The sequence below is a fragment of the Pipistrellus hanaki genome (assembly GCF_964339955.1).
Source record: "Pipistrellus hanaki genome assembly, chromosome: 16".
Lineage (NCBI taxonomy): Eukaryota > Metazoa > Chordata > Mammalia > Chiroptera > Vespertilionidae > Pipistrellus > Pipistrellus hanaki.
This window is the reverse complement of record NC_140518.1, coordinates 9,763,060-9,782,720: the sequence shown is the minus strand read 5'-3', so window position 1 is coordinate 9,782,720 and position 19,661 is coordinate 9,763,060. Positions and strand designations below refer to the sequence as shown.

Here is a 19,661-nt window from a genome sequence, read left to right as displayed (position 1 = left end):
AGTTAAACTAGTTAACAATCAACACGCGCCGAGGTTAGCAATTTACAGAAGTTAACATCCCGAGCTTTAAGGATACGGCTGGAGGGATCTGGGGGAACACCCAAACCCATCTTAGAGGACCAAGTATCCTCAGGAAGACACCAAATGCATGTGCACTAGGAGCTAGCCCCTGGGTTGACAGGAGTGGCTGCTGTGGTGCAGGGAGTGAGGAATTGGTGTGTCTGCATCTTCCCCAGAGGAAAGGATTTCCTGACTCCTCCGAACACCTGAGTGTGTGGAAACGCACGCATTCAGGGCATCACAAACTCAGGACACCAGCCGTTAATCCCCCCAGCCTCTTCCTAAGCAGCCCTCTGGTTTTCATTTGATTGCCATACACATTCTTTCCCCCAGGGAGGAGAATGGCTCGGACATTAGACGCTCAGGCAGTCTGGGCACATACTTCTCTTTTTAAATTAATAAAATTAACCTTCTGTCATATGCATCGTTGTCCTGTGATCTGGGGTCCCCTGGGCCTGCCCAGCCCCGTGGTGGAGGGCACGGACCACACTCAGTGGCCGCCAGACCTCAGGCGGACCACTCCTGACCCTTCCGGCCTTCAGCAGCAGCGCCTCCCACCTGGGCGGTGAGGAGGCGTCTGCAAGAATAACCTCCCAGCCCGGCTGGTGTGGATGAGCATCGACCCAGAAACAAGAGATCGCGGTTTGATTCCCGGTCAGGGCGCATGCCTGGCTTTTGGGCTCAATCCCCGGTAGAGGGCAGGCGGCGGGAGGTAGCCAATCGATGTTTCTCTCACATCACTGTCTCCCTCTTTCTCCCCCCTTCTTTCTCTCTAAAAACGAACAAACATTCTTTTAAAAGTAATAAATCCGCCGAAACAGTTTGGCTCAATCGATAGAGCGTTGGCTTGGGGACTGAAAGGTCCCGGGTTCGATTCCGGTCAAGGGCATGTACCTTGGTTGCGGGCATATCTCCCAGTAGAGGGTGTGCAAGAGGCAGCTGATCGATGACTCTCTCTCATCGATGTTTCTAACTCTATCTCTCTCCCTTCCTCTCTGTACAAAATCAATAAAATATATTTAAAAATAAAATAAAATAAAAGTAATAAATCCTCTGCCCTTTCTTCCCCCCAATGACCAAAAACAGTCACTGACATCAGAGATTCTAACAAAAAAAAGAGACAGCCCGTTGGTTATTCCAGCCGAAAAGGGGGAATTGAGATGCTTTTAAAGTAAAAGAGCTGCAGCCTTATCCATAATGAACACTCAATTTCCATTCTTAAACTATTTCTGAATTTTTTTTTTTTTTAAAAATAGGCTTTTATTGATTTTTAGAGGAGGAGGAGACAAACATCGATTGGCTGCCTCCTACAAGCCACATATAAGGGGAGCGAGCCCACCCTGACCAAGAATGGAACCAGCGACCTCATCCTGTGTGGGAAGATGTTCAGCCCACTGAGCCACACAGGCTGGGGTTATTTCTAACATCTTAGTTCTGCCCTGGTTGACCCCTGGCAGCCTGGGACCCAATGTCAAGGATGAGCCGTTTTGTTCAAGTCTCATTGAACTGAGGAGGAGCCTGTAAGGTACGAGCCACACGTCTGGATCCTCAGTCCAGTGTGTCTGCGCCACACTCTGTCCTCTCTGGCCATAGGTCTGCCCATGGAAAGTGAGGGAAGCAGACCCCTCAAAGTCCTCCAGCACCCAGCACCCAGCACCTCTGCCCACTCTTACCTTGTTCACAGTTCTCTACCGTTCCGTACTGGGCAAGCAGGCTGTCCAGCACCTAGGAGCACGAGAAGGGAGGAAGGCTACTCTGAGCATCCCGGGAACCAGCCCAAGGCCCGCCACGAGGCACCCCACATCCAGAAGCACAGCTGGGGCGCAGGCTGAGCCTCGGTGGGGACTGAGCATCATTGCCTGTTCAGTGTGCCCTTTCTGGGGGTGACCTGTCAGGGTTTCTTTGAGTTTCCTTGAAGCTCAAAGAGGGACCTAGGGCCTCTTTAGAAGGAGACCGGGGCCACCTGGGGCCCAAAATCAACCTCTGCCATCACTGAGTTTGGGGCTCAGGGAACACCCTTCCACCTCCTTCACTAGAGGGGACTGAAGTTCCAGGGATTAACATTTGTCGTCATAAGTTAAGGACGAGACCCAGCCAACCTCCACTCAGCATCCCTGGCCTAGCACCAGCCACACCAACAAAGGACCTCCCCAGCCGGACTCTCTCTGCCAAACTCAGGCTGCCCCGGGCTTCGTTCCGGTCTCCACTACCCCATGCCGCCGCCGCCAAAGAGAGAGCCCCCATCACTTACTTCCCATCGCAGCTGGGGTGGAATATTTCGGATCTGAATTTTCCGGCTCCTGAAATCAGAGGGGACAGGATGAGTGACAGTTTGGAATGCTTCCGGGGGCGGTGTGACTCTGCTGTTCTGAACCCCTGTGCCAGGCCATCGCCCCACCTTCTACTCAACACCACAGTCTTAGCGTCTAAGGACGGGAGGCTTTGGGGAGAGAGATTTGGTGCGGAGATAACTGTTACCACTGCTGCCAGACAGGAAGATCACAACCAGGGGCCCCTGAGCATGACTAGGGTAACACCATTCCCGAAAAATCACATCTGCTTTGTCCCTCATCGACTCTCTCCAGTGAGAAACCGGAGTAACCCCTCACAACCCCCCTACACTTCAGAAATATAAAGCCACCTAAGACATTACTCATTAGTCTGGTGCCTGTTTACACAAAATAGGCAAAGTGCCTGGCCTCACGGTGCTCACCGTTTATTAGGGAACACATAGATGCAAACAAACAGCATCAGGGCAGAAGGTCAGTGCTTTGTGCAGGTATAAATTTAAACCCCGCCTCCACTTCCTAGCACTGATCTTTAAAAGATTATTTAACTCCTTTGGGGCTGTTTCCTCCTTTGTAAAGCAGGGATAATACCTATTCAAGGGGTGGTATACACGGTAATGTTAGACAATATTATGAAGAGCTTAGCAAAGGGCTTAGAGTAAGTTCGCAAAGTATAATAACGGACGCATTTGTGAATACTGAAGTGGGAGTGAGTGGTTAACACACACATAGCCCAGCATTCTGACCACCACCTTCTCTCCCTCCCTCCCTCCCTCTCCCCAGGTAACTACACCATCTTTCAAATGCCCCTTAACAAGGTAATTCTCCCCGAGGAAGGCTTTCAGGTTCAAGGCTGGCTCCCAGGGAAACTGGTTACCACCCAAATCGATGCCCTAATCCTCAGGCTAAAACCTTTTCATTGACTTTGCCTGCATTGGTCAATTGTCATCACAGTCTTCGCTTATCCTTGGTCACGAAATCTTAGTTCAGGGACACAGTCCAATAAAATCCTCGTGGTATGAGGAAGAACTGGCCTAGGGAGCAAGAAAGGCCAGTTGTAGCCCTCAGACTGCCCCGGACTGGGTGTGGGTCTGACCGAGCCACTGAAGCTTCAGGCCTCAGTATCCCCCAAGCAACGGGGATCACGTGGGCTTCTGGCAAACCAGGAGAAAGGAGTGCTGGAGCACGTGGCACTGAGGGAAGGAAGGAAGGGATGCTAAGCTCTAACTTCAGCTGCTTCCAACGGGGCTCGGCCCTGGGCCAGCTCACTTGCTTCCGCCCCGGGGGACCCCAAGTGACTTCTGCTGTAAAATGAGGACCAAAGGGTCTCCAAGACTCTTCCAGCTCCGCGGCTGAGAGCGGACAGCCACGGATGACGTGGTTCAGGACAGCTCTCCTGGGGATGGAGTAACAGAGGGAGAAATGAGGGTGAGTGAAGAGAATCTGTGCCCAAGGCTGTCTGCTTTGGGTGGTTCGTGAGTCTGATCTACGGAGGTCAGACTACAGAGCAGGACAAAAGAGTAAAGATCAGACACAGTCCAGTTCCAGGCCCTCAGTTCCACCCTCTGTGATAACACGCTGGCCGTGAGGGACAGACTCATCTGGTGGCCAAATGGACAGAGAAAGGACCCCTTCCAATGGAGGTCAAACTGTTAGAGAACTGCCGAGACCGGTTTGGCTCAATGGATAGAGCGTTGGCTTGGGGACTGAAGGGACCCGGGTTCGATTCCGGTCAGGGGCATGTGTCTTGGTTGCGGGCATATCCCTGGTGGGGGGTGTGCAGGAGGCAGCTGATCGTTGACTCTCTCTCATCGATGTTTCTGGCTCTCTATCTCCCTCCCTTCCTCTCTGTACAAAATCAATAAAATATATTTAAAAAAACCAAAAAAAAACTGTTGGAGAACTGAGGAGGAAAGCATTGCACCTGGGAGACTGAGAACACTGATGGGGCGCACAGCCATGTCCCCACGCCCAGGACCAAGCTCGGGGGAACTCTCTGGAAGAAGGCAGTGGGCTGGGGGGTGGCCGCTGTCTGCCTAAAGCAACCCCAGTGCGGTAGTCCAGTCTGAAGAGCTTTCAAATGGCCTCTCAGGTCAAAGGTCAAACATACCCCCCTCCTACTTCAAACTCCTCCTTTTCGGGGCTGTCTCTTCAGGGCGGGGAAGGCTTGGAGAGGGGTGGCGGTGGTGAAACCAAATATCTGCTTGGGATGTTAATCCATATCCTGAAAGCAATGGCAGTCTGGAATGTGTGGAATGTTCCAGAAGGGGAGGAGGGGGGCCGGGCCATCCAGCCAATGGAGGAAAAGACATCCTGAGCCTGGCCGGCCTGCGTCACCCCTCGGGGCACACACCCAGTACTAGGAGCCCAACGCCAGGTCCCTGCAGGCCTCCGATCTGCCTGTCAGTCAAGTCCCCAACCCCGACACCAGGAGCCTTTGTCTTTAAATCCTTGGCCTCATCCCTATGAAGTATGGCGCCACCTAGTTTCTTTCCGGCCCAAAGCACTCGGGGCGACGAGAACTGGACTCTCCCTCGGACCCCTGTGCAACCCACTCCACCTGCAAAGATTTACAGCCACAGCCGGGCGAGGGCGGTGTGCTGAGGGTTGGGGGGTCCCGGTGGAAGCTGAGAGAGCCCTGACTGCTTGGTACCTCAGTTTCCTCCTGCGGAAGATGGACAGATAGGGCTTTTGGATGCCTACCAGGCCACGGTGCTCAATCCCTGCCCCGGCCCCAGGAGCCTCAGGTATCCAGGTAAGCAGCATGGGAAGAGGCAGGAAGGCAGGGCTGACAGTGAGCAGCTCAGAGTGACAGTCCGGTTAAGTCTTCGGCACGGGCGGGGAAATGACACAGCCTGGAGTCCCGCCTCCCTGTGAGGGTGCTCCACGCCCGAGGGGATCCGCTGGAGCTGAGCAGGGAGGGCCTTTGCCCCACAGAGCCCAGCCTGCACCCAACATCTGCTGCTCGGAAAAGGCAAGAGAACTCCTACCACTGGGAAACCACCACCCGTCCGGAGCTGATAAACCTGTTGAGTGAAAGAAGGAAGCCACTAGCCCGGGGCAAAGCAAAGGAGATGCACCAGCGAAATTGCTTCCCTGGTGCCAGCGGCCTGTGTCTCCTGACCTCTGTGCCTGCCCTGACCCGCAGGGCAGTTCCTGGGCCCTGGGGCTGCTCCCCAGACACAGAGCAGCCTGAGGGGCCCACCCTCTACAGCTAGAGACAAGCAGGGGGCACGAGGGCCACGGGAACCAAGGAAGCATTCTGCTCAAGCCCAGGGCCGGCTCCAGGAGCGACCAGAGCAGAGCGCACCCACGCCCAGCATGGGGCGTTAGTGAGAGACGCAGGAAGTGCAGGAGCTGGGCACCCGCAAGTGTGGCTGGCAGTTAGTTCTCCCTGGGCAGGCAGCTCCTGTCCTTCTCACCGTTTCAGTCAAGTGTCCCTGACAGGCTGAATGGGAAGAAAAATGGTCCACGTGGGCGAGCCTAACACTTCCTGCCAGACTCTGAGACGGAGCACCTCCCGTGAACCCCTCACTCCCGGGTCCGTTTTGCACACGGGGGTCCTGAGACTGGGGGGCTGAGTATCTCTGCCAAGTCACACAGCTACCAGGAGCCACAGCCAGGATTCGAGCCCAAAGCTTGTCTCTTTCCAGGCTCTTTGCACTGTCCATGCCACTGCCTTTTTAAAAAATTTGTTTTTTTTTTTGTTTGTTTGTTTGTTTTTTACTGATTTCAGAGAGGGAAGGAGAAAGAGAGAAACATCAGTAATGAGAGAATCACTGATGGCTGCCTCCTGTACACCCCCTACTGGGGATCGAGCCACATGGGGCGGGTGAGGGGAGGGTGTGCCAATAGATGTTTTTCTCTCACTTCGATGTTTCTTTTTCTCCCTCGTCCTTCCTCTCTCTAAATATCAACTTTAAAAAATATGGTTTTAGCCAAGACCGGTTTGGCTCAATGGATAGAGCGTCGGCTTGGGGACTGAAGGGACCCGGGTTCGATTCCGGTCAAGGGCATGTACCTTGGTTGCGGGCATGTCCCCAGTAGGGGGTGTGCAAGAGGCAGCTGATCGATGACTCTTTCTCATCGATGTTTCTAGCTTTCTATCTCTCTCCCTTCCTCTCTGTACAAAATCAATAAAATATATTAAAAAAAAAAAATATGGTTTAAAAAAAAAAATCAGTGAATTTTAAAGTTCTTACATTTTAGAAATATGTAACAAAATAATTACAGAAGAAATGGCATAACTAGGATTTGCCTCCCAAAAAATCAGGGGAACAGAAGAAAACTGTTTAGGTATAAATCGATAATTTTTAAAGCTAGGAGATGGATAGTGGGAGTTATGGCATTATCCTCTCCACATTTTTATGCCTTTTGTAGTAAAAGAGTTGTTCTTTTAATTATTCTAGCTCTCTTGATTTTGAAGTCAATAAAGGCTCCACATTTTTTTGTGTGAATCCTTACTGAAGGGTATTTTTTCTATTTATTAGGGAGTGGAAGAGAGGGGAGAGGAGAGGACACTCCCCACTGGGGATGTGCCCGCCACCAAGGTACATGCCCTTGACCGGAATCGAACCCAGGACCCTTCAGTCCACATGCTGACGCTCTATCCACTGAGCCAAACCGGTTTTGGCTCCTATTGATTTTATTAGCAAGAACCTAGGCCCCGGGGAGAGGCCTGCTGGGGGCAGGCAGGCAGGCAGAGCACGGAGGAGCAGCACATGGGCCCTCCTCACAATGCACAAAGGACAGGACTGTCCCTGGGAGGCGGGAGGGCTGCGGACTGCCTCGGGGACTGCTCTTTTCCCAATCCTTAGTGAACCTGCTCCGACCTCTGCCCACCCCCACCCCCAGACAGGACGGAGCCATCTTCCCTCCCGGAGGGAGGAGTTCCTCTAAGCCAGGGTGGGGCCAGCCGGCTAAGGTGAAGGGAGGACGGAGGCAGGGAGTGGGTTTTGGGAAACTTGTTTAGCTGGAGGCTCCCATCCCCAGAGGCTCCTATTGTGAGTCAAACCAGGACTTTTATCTCCACAGAGAGCAGGATTAAGCCAGGATCTCCAAATCAGACCCTTCACCTCCACCCCTCCCCCAGGCCGCGATTCCCCGGCCTAGCAGGCTGTGGGGCCTCCGGCAAGTCAGGCCCTCAACTCTCTGGACCGGTTTCTTACATCTGGGAAAAAGGGATAAGGATTAGTCAACTTTACAGGATCTTGGGTCCCCCTGATCCCTGGTTCACCTACATTCTTAAAGGGATTTCCTAAGGGTCTATGTTAATCATCCTAACCTTTCTGCCCTAGCCAGTTTTGCTCAGTGGCTAGAGCACATGTGTCAAACACAAGGCCCTCGGGCCAAATCCAGCCCGCCAGGCCTTGCAATGTGGCCCGCACAGCGCTGTCATCACTGCACTCCGCTGTCAGTTTATGACATTGTCAGTTTATGACTGTTCAGTAAACCATTCGGCCCGCGATTTAGGCTGGATTTTAGATTTTGGCCCCTTCTCTGATTGAGTTCGACACCCCTAGGCTAGAGCATCCGCCTGGGGATGAAGGGTCCCAGGTTTGATTCCCGTCAAGGGCACATGCCCAGGTTGCAGGCTCATCCCCAGTACAGAGTGTGCAGGAGGCAGCTGATCAATGATTCTCTCTCATCATTGATGTTTCTATCCCTCTCTCCCTCTATGAAATCAATAAAAACGTATTTTAAAAAAATAACTAACCTTTCTTTTGAGACTTGGTTCCTATTAGAAAACAGGATCACTCTCGACCAGAAAAATGCAAGCATTTTTGCACCCAATTTCAACATTTCAGGGGTTAATGAAGACTTTGGAATCCTTTATCATAAAGACACCCTCCCACAGAGCTACACATTTCACCCCACCCCCAAAGACGTCCAAATCTCCATTCTAACCTGCAGGGCTGCCGGGAAGAAACTAACCCAAGGCAATAGGAAACCGAGCGTGACTGATACTGGACGTGAGGCAGCGACTGAGATGTTTCAAACCCGCAGAAACACACCATTTTCATTTAATTCTAATCGTCGGTCACAAAGCTCCACACCAGGACTGTCCTCAGGGTTCCTGAGGCCGCTGCTGGCGTCACTCACCACAGATGTCCTTGGCGCCTACTCTGCACGGGGCCCGCGCTGTCCACACTGCAGTAGCCGCTAGTCTAAGGTAGGGGTGTCGAACTCAATCAGAGAAGGGGCCAAAATCTAAAATCCAGCCTAAATCGCGGGCCGAATGGTTTACTGAACAGTCATAAACTGACAATGTCATAAACTGACAGCGGAGTGCAGTGATGACAGCGCGGTGCGGGCCACATTGCAAGGCCTGGCGGGCTGGATTTGGCCCGCGGGCCTTGTGTTTGACACATGTGGTAAGGTGACCAGACATCCTGATTTTTAACAATTTGTCCCGTGGTGTTTTTAAAAAGTCCCCATTTTCTGGAAAGAATAAAAAAATCGGGGCTTTTTTAAAACGCCACGGGACACGGGACAAATTGTTAAAAATCGGGACTGTCCCGCCAAAAGCGGGACGTCTGGTCACCTTACACCAGTCACATGTAGTTACACACTAGTTACACTGAGCACTTGAAATGTGGCTACTGCAACTGAGCAACTGGATTTTAATTCCACTTACCTTCACCTGTTTATATAATTTAGCCTTTTCATCTTTAAAGTTTATGAAATCTGAATTTCATAAACAAATGTTCCCATGGAAAACTCAGCATGTTGAATTGAGGTGGGCTTTCAATGTAAAAGCAGGCACACGGGAATTCATAAGACTTAAGATTTAGTGCCCACTCCCAAGTAAAATATCTCTCATTGTTCAGACCGATTCCATGGTGAACTAATCTTTTTATTTAATTTTTAAATTAATCCCTGAATCGATCTTTTCATGAATTGCCTCTTTTTTCTTTTTTAATGTAGCTATTAGGAAATGTACACTTACGAGTGTCCCCCATTGCATTTTTGTTTTGGATATTTTTTCCATTGGATTTTTTTTTTTTTAGAGAGAGAATCGGAAGGGAAAGAAGAAACATATCCATTGGTTGTTTCCCAAATGCCCCCAACCAGGACCGGGAGCCTGCAATCAGGCAAGAGCTCTTGACTGGAATCAAATCCGGGTCCCTTCAGTCTGCAGGTCGAAGCTCTACCCACTGAGCCGAACCAGCTAGGGCTGCATTTCTCTTGGATGGGGCCGGGCATGTGCTCCAGTGCAGAGCCTACAGTGTCCATGGCAGGCGTGCCTCCTGTTCTCATGGAGCGTACAGTCCAGCGGGGACCCCACTTTAGTTTGGAATGGGAGGAGGAAGCGGACCAGGTTAACGGGGTCCTGGAGGTGGGCTGTCCATCAAATCCCTGCAGAAGTGGGTGATCTGACTCAACAAGAGTCCTCTCGGCTGACACGGGAGTAGCAGCACTCTCCCGCCGCTGGCTCCCTTCCCGGTCGGCTTCCAGCTGGAGTCACACAGAAACGATGTCCCCGAGGTGCCAACCTGCGCCTTTCCCGAAGGATCGCCATCGGCCCCGTCCCCCCACCCTGCCTCCTCCCTCCGGGGTGGAGAGGTGGAGAGAAGAAATAATTGTCCAAAGCCTCTGAAGGGGCGGGCCTGGCACGCTCCGGGCATGGCAATAGCTGAGAAAGGAGGCGGGGCTGGGAGGGGAGGAGGAGCTGGCCTCGTGCCCAGGGCTCCGTGCCAGGCCCATCCAGAGGCAGGGCGGGCAGCCGGGCGGGCAGGCAGTCAGGCGGGCAGGCAGGTGGGGTGATGAGCAGGGTTGGGGCTGGGAAAGAAAACACTGACCTCCTGGAAGGTGTGGAAGCAGGCAGAGCGGGGCCACCACCGAGGAGAAAGCCAGGGCACAGGAAGGCACTTGAAGGCAGGGACATTCCTAGAACGCATCGGTGTCCCGCCAACATGTTCTCTGTCATGTATGTGGCACACACGCACTGTCCCTCAGGTGCACCATCTCTGGCACTAATGTTGGGGACCAGCAGGGGAAAAAGCAAGCCCACAGAAGACCGTAAGCTGAACCCTATTCCCTCCCACTTGGAAGGCTCTTGTACCTTATTATTTATTTTCTTATTTAATAGAGGAAGGGAGGGAGGAACATCCATTCGTTGTTCCACTTATTTATTGGTTGATTCTTTTAAAAAATATATATATTTTTGATTTCAGAGAGGAAGGAAGAGGGAGAGACAGAAACATCCATGATGAGAGAGAATCATGGATCGGCTGCCTCCTGCAAGACCCGCGGGCATGCGCCCTTGACTGGAATCGAACCTGGGACCTTTCAGTTCACAGGCTGACGCTCTATCCACTGAGCCAAACTGGCTAGGGCCATTGGTTGATTCTTGCATGTGTCCTGACCAGGGGACCAGGGATTGAACCTGCCACCTTGGCGTATCAGGATGACGCTCTAACCAACTGAGCTACCTGGCCAGGGCATCTCGAACCTTATTCAATATGTTCCTGGTCTACCTGGAGGCAGGACAGAGGACATTAGCCCTGGGCTTCTACGTGACCAAGGATGCACCCCCACACACACCGCGTTCAGTGGAAGGAAGATTCAAACAACGAGGCAGGAGAGCTGTAAGCCCCAAGCCTGAGAGGGTCCTACCCAGTCACTCGGATTTTACAGGTGGAGAAACTGAGGCTCAGGAAAAGGGAAGAGAGAACGTGGCATCTCTGAGGGAGCAGCTCCTCGCTCTGCTCCCCCTGCCCCCGGATTAGTGGTTCATGCCCATCTCCCCAGCCTCGCTGCTCTCTCTCTGACGTGAAGTGCTAGCACGGCGGAGTCTGCACAGCCCGATGTCAGCAGCAGGAAGAGTGCCCACATTCTGTACGGCTCAGTGCGTGCCAACTGGCTTTTACTGCACGCGGCTCTCATTTGGGCGCAGGATTTAACTTGCACAAGATCTAACTGCGCTATAACACGGCTGGATGACTGTCAGATCTGTGAGCAGGGGAAAAGGGTAAACACTCGATCTCGCAAAATTCCCTCTGGGCTTGGCACCGGCAGGGAAGCGACGGGGTGGCACAGAGTGAGGGGGTGCTCCCCGGTGCTCGCGAGCGGGCGGACCTCAGGAACGAACACTCCGCTCGGGTCCCTCGTCTCGGAAATGCATGGTTTGACAAGAGAACCCTTTTTTTTCTTTCTTTCTTTTTTTTCCTTCTTGCCCATCTGGGCAGCGCCAGAGGAAGCCAAAACAGAAGCTCTGAGTCAGTGGAGCTCTTTCCAAACAAATTCCGAGTCTGCCTGGGCCAAATGTCACTCCCTCCTCCCTCCGCTGTGCTCTCTGCCGAGAATCCCGCTCAGAAGCCGGCCATGTGGGCTCTACAATGGGGGGGGGGGGGGGGGGGGCCTGGAGAAGAAACCACCAGAATAAACCTCGCACGCGGGGACAGAAAGAGACGGCCAGGCGGGAGCCGTGCAGCCTTCCCGGCTGGGACACGCAGTGTGCGGGGCAGGGGGTCGCCGCTGGGCTACCAGCAGTGGCCGCTGCTCGCCACCATTCTCAAGCTGGCGGCAGGAAGGTTCTGGGGTCTCCCCTGGGGCCGAGGGGGTTCACCAGCTCTGGCTGAAGGAAAGGAGGACCCTGCCCTGCCCCGGCCTCACAGGACACGTCGGCTTTGCTCTCACCCCTGCTTCGTGGAGATGTCAGCGTCTCTCCGGGAAGCCTAGGAGCCAGGGAGCCTAGGAGCCTGGCTAAGGACGGAGCTCCCTCCGAGGAAAGCGGCGTGGGACACGCCTGCGAAAGTCCGAGTGTCTCCTGGGGGGGAACGGGCGGCTCGGAGAGCCCGGCTCAGGACAAGGATTTTGAGGTGAAGCTCTCAGAAGCCACGGTCCCTGCCACTCCCAGTCGTGCAGAGAAAAAGGCTGGGATTTAGTTACTCCTGGAATCTCATGTTCCCTGGGACAGGATGAGGCGGCATCCCAGTGTTCCGGTAAAAAGGATCGCGCATCCTATTAGCGGAAAGGAGCTAGCTGCCCCTCCAACAGGAGGAGGACCGAACCACCTCAAGAGACTGACGCATCATCTCCACTTGGGCTGCCCAAGACCTGTTGGTGGTCGGAAACTTCAGGAAGCCGGCGGGTGCGTCTCCCTAGTGAGGTCGTTCCTCATCGGAACAACGTTCCCCCGGCATGGCTGCCCACCCCGGTCCTGCCCACCCCGGTCCTGCCCTGGCTGGGGCAGCAGCATCCTGCCCTCCCCGTAGAGTCTCCCTCTCCCTCCCGGCCCGGGGTCCCTGGGACACTAACGGTGCCTTGCGGCTTGGTCTGGCCCTCCCTGGCCAGGAGCAGGGGACCCGCAGCGGGGGCGCAGCTCTCCCGGGGGCAGGGGGCAGGGGGCGCAGGCAGGGGCGGGGGGGGGGGGGATTGGTGCCCGGAAGGGCGGCAGCAGCTGGGGGTGGGGGAGGGCGCGGCAGCTGGGGGCGGGGAGGACAGGGAGCCTCATGAAGGGGCAATTGAGAAGGTCTGAGCAGCTGAGCGGCCGGGCTGGCGTCGCCTGCGCCCCACGTGGGCGGCCCCTTCCCCCAGCCCCTCACCTCCTCCCGCCAGCCGCTGGGTGGCCGGCTCCGCGGGGGGGGGGGGCAGAGGATGCCGGGGGGGGGGGGGGGGGGGCGGTCTGGAATGTCCTGCCACCAGGACCCCCGGGCACCCCGACTCTCCCGGAGCCGGCCCCCGCCCCCGCCCCCGCCCCAGCCGCCCAGGGGCCCTCGCGGCCCGCACAGGCCGGAGGGGGAGGGGAGGGGCGGGCGGGGGCTGGGTGGGGGTGGGGACCAGGACTTTGCCCTTTGTCTCTCTCCGCAGAGCCACCAGCCGAAACCCGACCCCATCGGCGAGCCAGGCGGCAGCGAGGGCAGCTCCCCCTCCGGCTTTAGTGAATCCAGACCGACCTCCCCGGGCCGAGACGGCGGTGGTCCGGGGGGAGGGGCCCGGGGCCTGCAAGCGTTTAAGGGGCCGGGCTGGGGGCCGGGGGCCGGGGGCTGGGGGCCGGGGGCTGGACGGGCGCGGAGCCGGAGGAGAAAATGGCCCGGGAGCGGCATTCCTCAGAGGCCTCGGAGGGCCCGGAGGAGGCCTCCCACCGCGAAGGCAGGAGCGGCCGGGAGCGCGGGGCGGGCCGGGCCGGAGCGGAGGGGCCAGCGCCCCGCGGGGCCTGCAGATAACGGCCCTCCCTCCTCCCGGGCCTCCTGGGAGCCCCCACCAAGAGCGGGGCATTTGTCGGAGGGTGAGAATCCCTCTCTTTTGTCCGCCCCTTTGGGATGTCATCCACTAGCGACAACCTTATTAATACCCCGCATGTGCAAAGCACTTTTTAGAGTTTCACAAAGTGCTTCTTTCCGCCACACTTTCCCTGCGAACCTAGAACCACCACAGGAGGTGGGTCTGAGCCTCTGGCCCGGCGGTTTTCCAGCCGGTGCCCCCCGCGTGTTTAAAAGGTGCAGCACCCGGCCAGTCAGGGGCTCCCGTCCCTTTTCCCTTCGGCCGTCAAAGTAGAAAACAAAAATGACGACCGCCAAGGAACAAGAGCCACCCTGTGTGAATGAACGGAAGTCATGCATACTTTTTTGTCGGGTGGGCAAAAAATACAGTTTTCGATGCGCCGCAGAATTTCAGTAGTTAGTCTGTGCGCCGTGAGACAAAGTTTCTTAAAAGGCTGAACATCGCTGCCTCTGAACCAGCACAGAAGATCGAGAATCCTCTATTTCCTTCCCGCAGTTAAAGGAGCAGGCTCTGAGGGCTTAAGGAACTGGCCCAGGTGACGCCAGTCAACAAGTGTCCTGCTCGTCCAGAAAAAGGGTAAACGGGTTCTTGCTCCTCAAAAACATGTATGAACTATGAACATAAGTAAAAACATGTATGAGCTATGAATTCGGATTCTGCAGGAATGTAACAAAGGAATGTCCCTCCCTGACCTCCCCCCTACCCTTCCACCAACCTATTTTCTCCAAGGCTGAACCCAAACAAAAGCAAGGTTTGGGGGGGAGGGGGAGAATCAGCCCAGGTTCCTAACGGAAGTGCTAAAGGATGGAGGCTCACACAGCTCCAAATACGGAGGCGGCTTATTCTATGGGGTTTCCGGGGAAGTGAGGTGAGGACAGGAGAGCCAGGAAAAGGTACTGACCCTAGGTTCCCCCGGTCTGCACATGTGAGGAGAGAAGGGCTGAGACGGAAGCCTAACCCACTCAGTGCTCCATGCGTGATTTCTTCCCAAGAGCAAAACACCCCCCACACCCATCTCAGCTACCCAGACAAAGGCAGAATTACCCGGATTGCTTTCTTCGGTCACTCAAGATGGCCTGAAAATCCCGACAGCGGGAGAGAGATACAATGCAAAGCAGGTATGAAGCGGCCGGGGAGTGAGATTCGGAGCACGGAGAAGTCAAGGTTGAGCGTTCATTGTTTTTTAAATATATATATATATATATATTTTATTGATATTATACAGAGAGGAAGAGAGAGGGACAGAGAGCCAGAATCATCGATCGGCTGCCTCCTGCACACCCCACTGGGGATGTGCCCGCAACCAAGGTACATGCCCCTGACCGGAATCGAACCTGGGGCCCTTCAGTCCGAAGGCTGACGCTCCATCCACTGAGCCAAACCGATTTTGGCAAGGTTGGGCATGTTTTTATTTGCTAACCTTGTGCTACGGATGGAAAAGGCTCGAGATAAGAACCAGCTGCTCAGAGCACTGGAGCTGCTCCCACCTTGCAGGAGAGAGCGGAGCCCTGGAGGTAGAGGCCTGGGTGTAAAGGTAAGGCCACTCCTTCCTCAGTGTGACTCTCACTCACAGGGCTGCTGTCAGCTCCCCTCCTGCAGCATGAAGACGATACCTACCTTGTGAGGAGTCCCCGACCCAACCCTGACCAGCCCTGACCAGCTCTGAGCAGCTCTGAGCAGGCGCTCCATGACGCCCCATGCCTGTAGAAGCCTCGTCTTTTCCCACGTCACCTGGCAGTGCTCAGGAGCAGAGAAAAGGCTCCAGAAAGGAAGTCAGCAGAAACACCCGCCCCCTGACCTGAGCCCCTCTCCCCACCACACTCCAGCCCCCTCGACAATGCGCTCTCCTTAATCCAAGCCTCTGTCTTTCTGCCCATCCACCAAACCACGGCTCCGCTCAACGCTTCCCTTCCCGTTTTAGCTCCCGAGGGTGTGTGCCTCTCGCTTTACTGCAGTCTCCAGGCCTCTGCCGTCCCACAGCCTTGCCTGGGTCTGAAGTGAAAGTGCTCGCTGGAGGGCAGGGATTTTATCTTTTGCCTCTTTGGTGCGGCTTCTCTTCTCCACCCGAGTCCCTTCTCCACCCTAAGACTCAAAAAGGCTAAATGAAAACGCAGAAAGTAATAACTTATACAGAAGAGGGATAGGGCAGAGACTCCCATTTCGTGTAGGATGAAGAGGTGATCACTGTGTAGGAAAAAGCAAAACTGGCAATAGCTTATTTTTTTTAATTTATATTTTATTTTATTTTTTTTTACAGAGAGGAAGAGAGATGGATAGAGAGTTAGAAACATCAATGAGAGAGAATCATCGATCAGCTGCCTCTTGCACACCCCACTGGGGATGTGCCTGCAACCAAGGCACATGCCCTTGACCGGAATCGAACCCGGGACCTCTCAGTCCGCAGGCCGAGGCTCTATCCACTGAGCCACACCGGTTTCGGCTGGCAATAGTTTGCATGCAGCCGGGGGAGAGGCAGATGGAGAGGCACTCTTTTCATGGGTGCAGAGTTGCAGTCCTGCAAGATGAAGCGTTCTGGAGATGAAAGGAGGTGATGGTTGCACAATGTGCATGTTTTAAGACCACTGAACTGTACGTTTGAATCTTTTAGGACGGTAAACTTTATATATGCTTTTTACACATTAAACGTTATTTTTTTAAATGCCAAGGATAAAGTGAAAATTTTGAAAGCCTCTGGAGAAAAATTATTTGATAAATTATATTTCTTTTCTTATCTCCACCCTCGGACCAAGGTCTTTCCCTTGCTCCTCGTTGTATTTGTAGTATCTGGCAGAGGGCATGTCATGCAATAGCAGACCCTGAGTATAAAAAATACGTGAAGGGCCGGGACCAGTTTGGCTCAGAGGATCTTCGGACTGAAGGGTCCCAGGTTCAATTCCGGTCAAGGGCATGTACATTGGTTGCGGGCACATCCCTGGTGGGGGGATGTGCAGGAGGCAGCTGGTCGATGTTTCTAGCTCTCTATCCCTCTCCCTTCCTCTCTGTAAGAAATCAATAAAATATTTTTTTTAAAGTGGATGAATGCATGCATACATACATGAAAGAGTAACACAATTAGAGTACCAATCTTTGCAGCAATATGCAAGCTATCATAGAAGTCCATACTGTCTTACTAAATGCTTTCCGGCATGGAATTTAGTTGTAGATATATTATTTTTTAAAATCCCAATGGCTAATGACTGACTAGCAAAGACAACCCCCCCCCCCCCCCAACACACACACCAGGCTCAAGTCAGCAATGACGGATGCTCTGAAGAGGGCAAAGGAAACTACTCGTCCAAGACGGTCAGTGAGGAGCAGGAGGAGCACGGTGACCGATACATGAGGTTTGTGATCATTTTATTCCACTTCCTGCCCCCCCAGGCTCTTCCGGACAGGTATCTACCTATTCTATTCTATTCTATTCTCTTTTCTTTTTTTAATATATTTTATTGATTTTGTACAGAGAGGAAGGGAGAGAGATAGAGAGTTAGAAACATCGATGAGAGTCATCGATCAGCTGCCTCTTGCACACCCCCTACCTGGGATGTGCCCGCAACCAAGGTACATGCCCTTGACCGGAATTGAACCCGGGTCCCTTCAGTCCCCAAGCCGACGCTTTACCCATTGAGCCAAACCGGTCTCGGCTACTCTATTCTATTCTATAAAAAGCCAGCAGCAGCAGCAGCAGCTTTGAACTAAACAGTAATAAACATAGGAGGAAAACCCTCTAGATAAAATAACTTCCTCGGCTAGACTTTCCCTTCTTTGAAATGAAATAAAAGTTGCCGGAGTGGACACTCCACCGGCAGGAAAGGAACTGTTCTGAACCCCGCTGCCTCCACCGCCAACAGCCGGTCCTTGCCCGGAACACGCTAACGAGATGCAGCCACCAGGGGCCATGCCCGTCTGTGAAGCATCATCCTCGCCCTCTAATTTGGGTTCTGTCTCCAAATCCCACCAAAGCAACCGCTCCCCATAACAGTGGGACCTCTCCTCCCAGGCAACTCCCAGACCTGGGGGGGAAGTAGAATAAATATTTGTAGCTCTGAATAGCCATCCTCCACCAGTCTACTCCACCCAGCAGCCCCCACTTTAGTTCCTGTCTCCCTCATTTTCTCCTCCTCGGAGGACCTCATGGGAAGCTGAGGGAGCCCCGAGCAATCCCAAATGCCAACCCAGAAAGACACGAATCATTCCGCAGGAACTAATTGTAAAACCCTTTATGGTAACTGATTAAAGTCACAGGCCTGTTAAATGGTCAAAAACCACATCCGATTGGAGCCCATCCCCTCCCCGCTCCGGGCAGGTCCAGCCCTCCTTCCCGGAGGGAGCCGTCGAGGGGTGGTGGGGATGTGCTTTGTGTGTGCGCCCTTTGAGCAGCGAGGGCTGGAGACAGGAAGTGGACGTGAAGGTGACTTCTGAGCACATCTTTGGGGACTGGTTCTAGTCCAGGGGACCAGGGAACAATGCATGCAGCATTCACTTCCTGGGCACGCAGGGACCCCAACTCCCGAATGCCCGTTTGGTTAGTTTACCGGGAGCAGAGCATGAAGGCACCATCTCCCACCAAGCGGGGGAGAGCTCTCATGTCTTCTTCCCTCAGACCCTCTCCATCCTGGATCCTTACACCACCTCCCTCACCTCGCCGATGTCACTCCCATCCATGCACCTTAGACAGCAGCTGTGACATTTCAGCTGGGATCACGGCCTGGGATCAAGGCATCAACAGGAACTAGACTCTCGAGCCCATTTCCCTAAGGAACATCAGTAGCCTTCCCACCACGCTTACCCATCCCTCCCAGGTAAGAGGCACAGCCTACAGTCAGTTATCAAAACAGCCTACACACACAAATCCCCCTCACTGTCCCGTACAAAATACATGCCGAATCCACCTGCACTATACATGTAAGCAGCCTCAGACAGCTGCCCCAAGCTGCCCCAGCCCAGAACGGGCAGAGGTCCGTGTCTAAAATGAACACTAATAGCTCATGTGTAACCGCCGTTCACAGCACAGAAATGGAGACTCAAGGAGCTGAAGCAACTTTCCCAGCTTCCCAGCCATGCCGGACTCCAAAGCTCCTGCTTTTAAACACGTCTCTCCCGGGAGCCCTCTCTCACTGTCCTGGAGGACCGAGGGAGGGAGGGACCTGGGTGGTTCATGAGACTCTGAGCCTCCAGAATTCTGAGCGCCGAAGAACTCAGCAGACAACCTTAACACATAACAATTTTTTAAAATTTCAGAATTTTCTGATTTCTCTTCTTTAAGGTTCTGTCTATTCCCAATCAACTGAGCTAAACTACCCAACCAAATTTCACCTTTCAAGTGGTCAAAACATCTGGATAAAGGACTAGATTTTAGAATTTTATTATTTTTTTTTTGACGGAAACTATCTCAAGATGAATACAAACGGAGGTTTTCCTGAATCCTCTTTTCCTAAGGAAATGTTCAGAGGATGGAGAGAAATCCACGGAACAGAGTGGAGAGGAAAACAGAAAATGAAGAGAGATCCTCTCTCAGAGTGATTTTCTCCATAATTCTCCCCTGGACTAGGAGCCAAATTCCCACCCGTTCCGACAGGTCTCTCGGATGCCTGCAGCCTCGGATGCCTGCCACTCAGACTGGCCCTGAGGGGTCTGGAAACTTTCTGGACACCCGGGCCAAGAACTCTTTCCGTCACCCAGCTCCGGGCTCTGCTTCATCTGAAAGCAGCCTCCCGGGTCAGCCGTGCTCCCCGCCATCCCGCGGCCAGAAATCACACCCCGGAAGGCTGGACTCTACAGTCAGACTGCATTTCTTTTTTTTCCTTTTTTCTTAAATATATTTTATTGATTTTTTAGAGAGAGGAAGAGAGAGGGATAGAGAGCCAGAAACATCGAATGATAGAGAATCAGACCAGCTGCCTCTTGCACACCCCCTACTGGGGATGTTCCTGCAACCAAGGTTCATGCCCCTGACCGGAATCGAACCCGGGACCTTTCAGTCCACAGGCCTACGCTCTATCCACTGAGCCAAACCGGCCTCGGCCAGACCTCATTTCTGATGTTACTCGTGCGTGTACAGTTACAGTTCAGTGTTTTGCAATC

General features: G+C 53.7%; 1 protein-coding gene across 4 annotated transcripts in view; it reads right to left on the bottom strand.

The window, feature by feature from the left end:
- The window catches only part of IGF2BP1 (insulin like growth factor 2 mRNA binding protein 1), a 62,434-nt gene that overhangs the window by 14,162 nt on the left and 28,611 nt on the right, over positions 1-19,661 (bottom strand). For all 4 annotated transcript variants that reach the window (XM_084863501.1, XM_084863504.1, XM_084863503.1 and 1 more), the window contains exons 4-5: positions 2,312-2,360; positions 1,734-1,785 (exon numbers count right to left, since the gene is read on the bottom strand). In XM_084863501.1, coding sequence (XP_084719627.1) covers positions 1,734-1,785; positions 2,312-2,360 — 101 coding nt within the window. The remainder of the gene's footprint in view (positions 1-1,733; positions 1,786-2,311; positions 2,361-19,661) is intronic.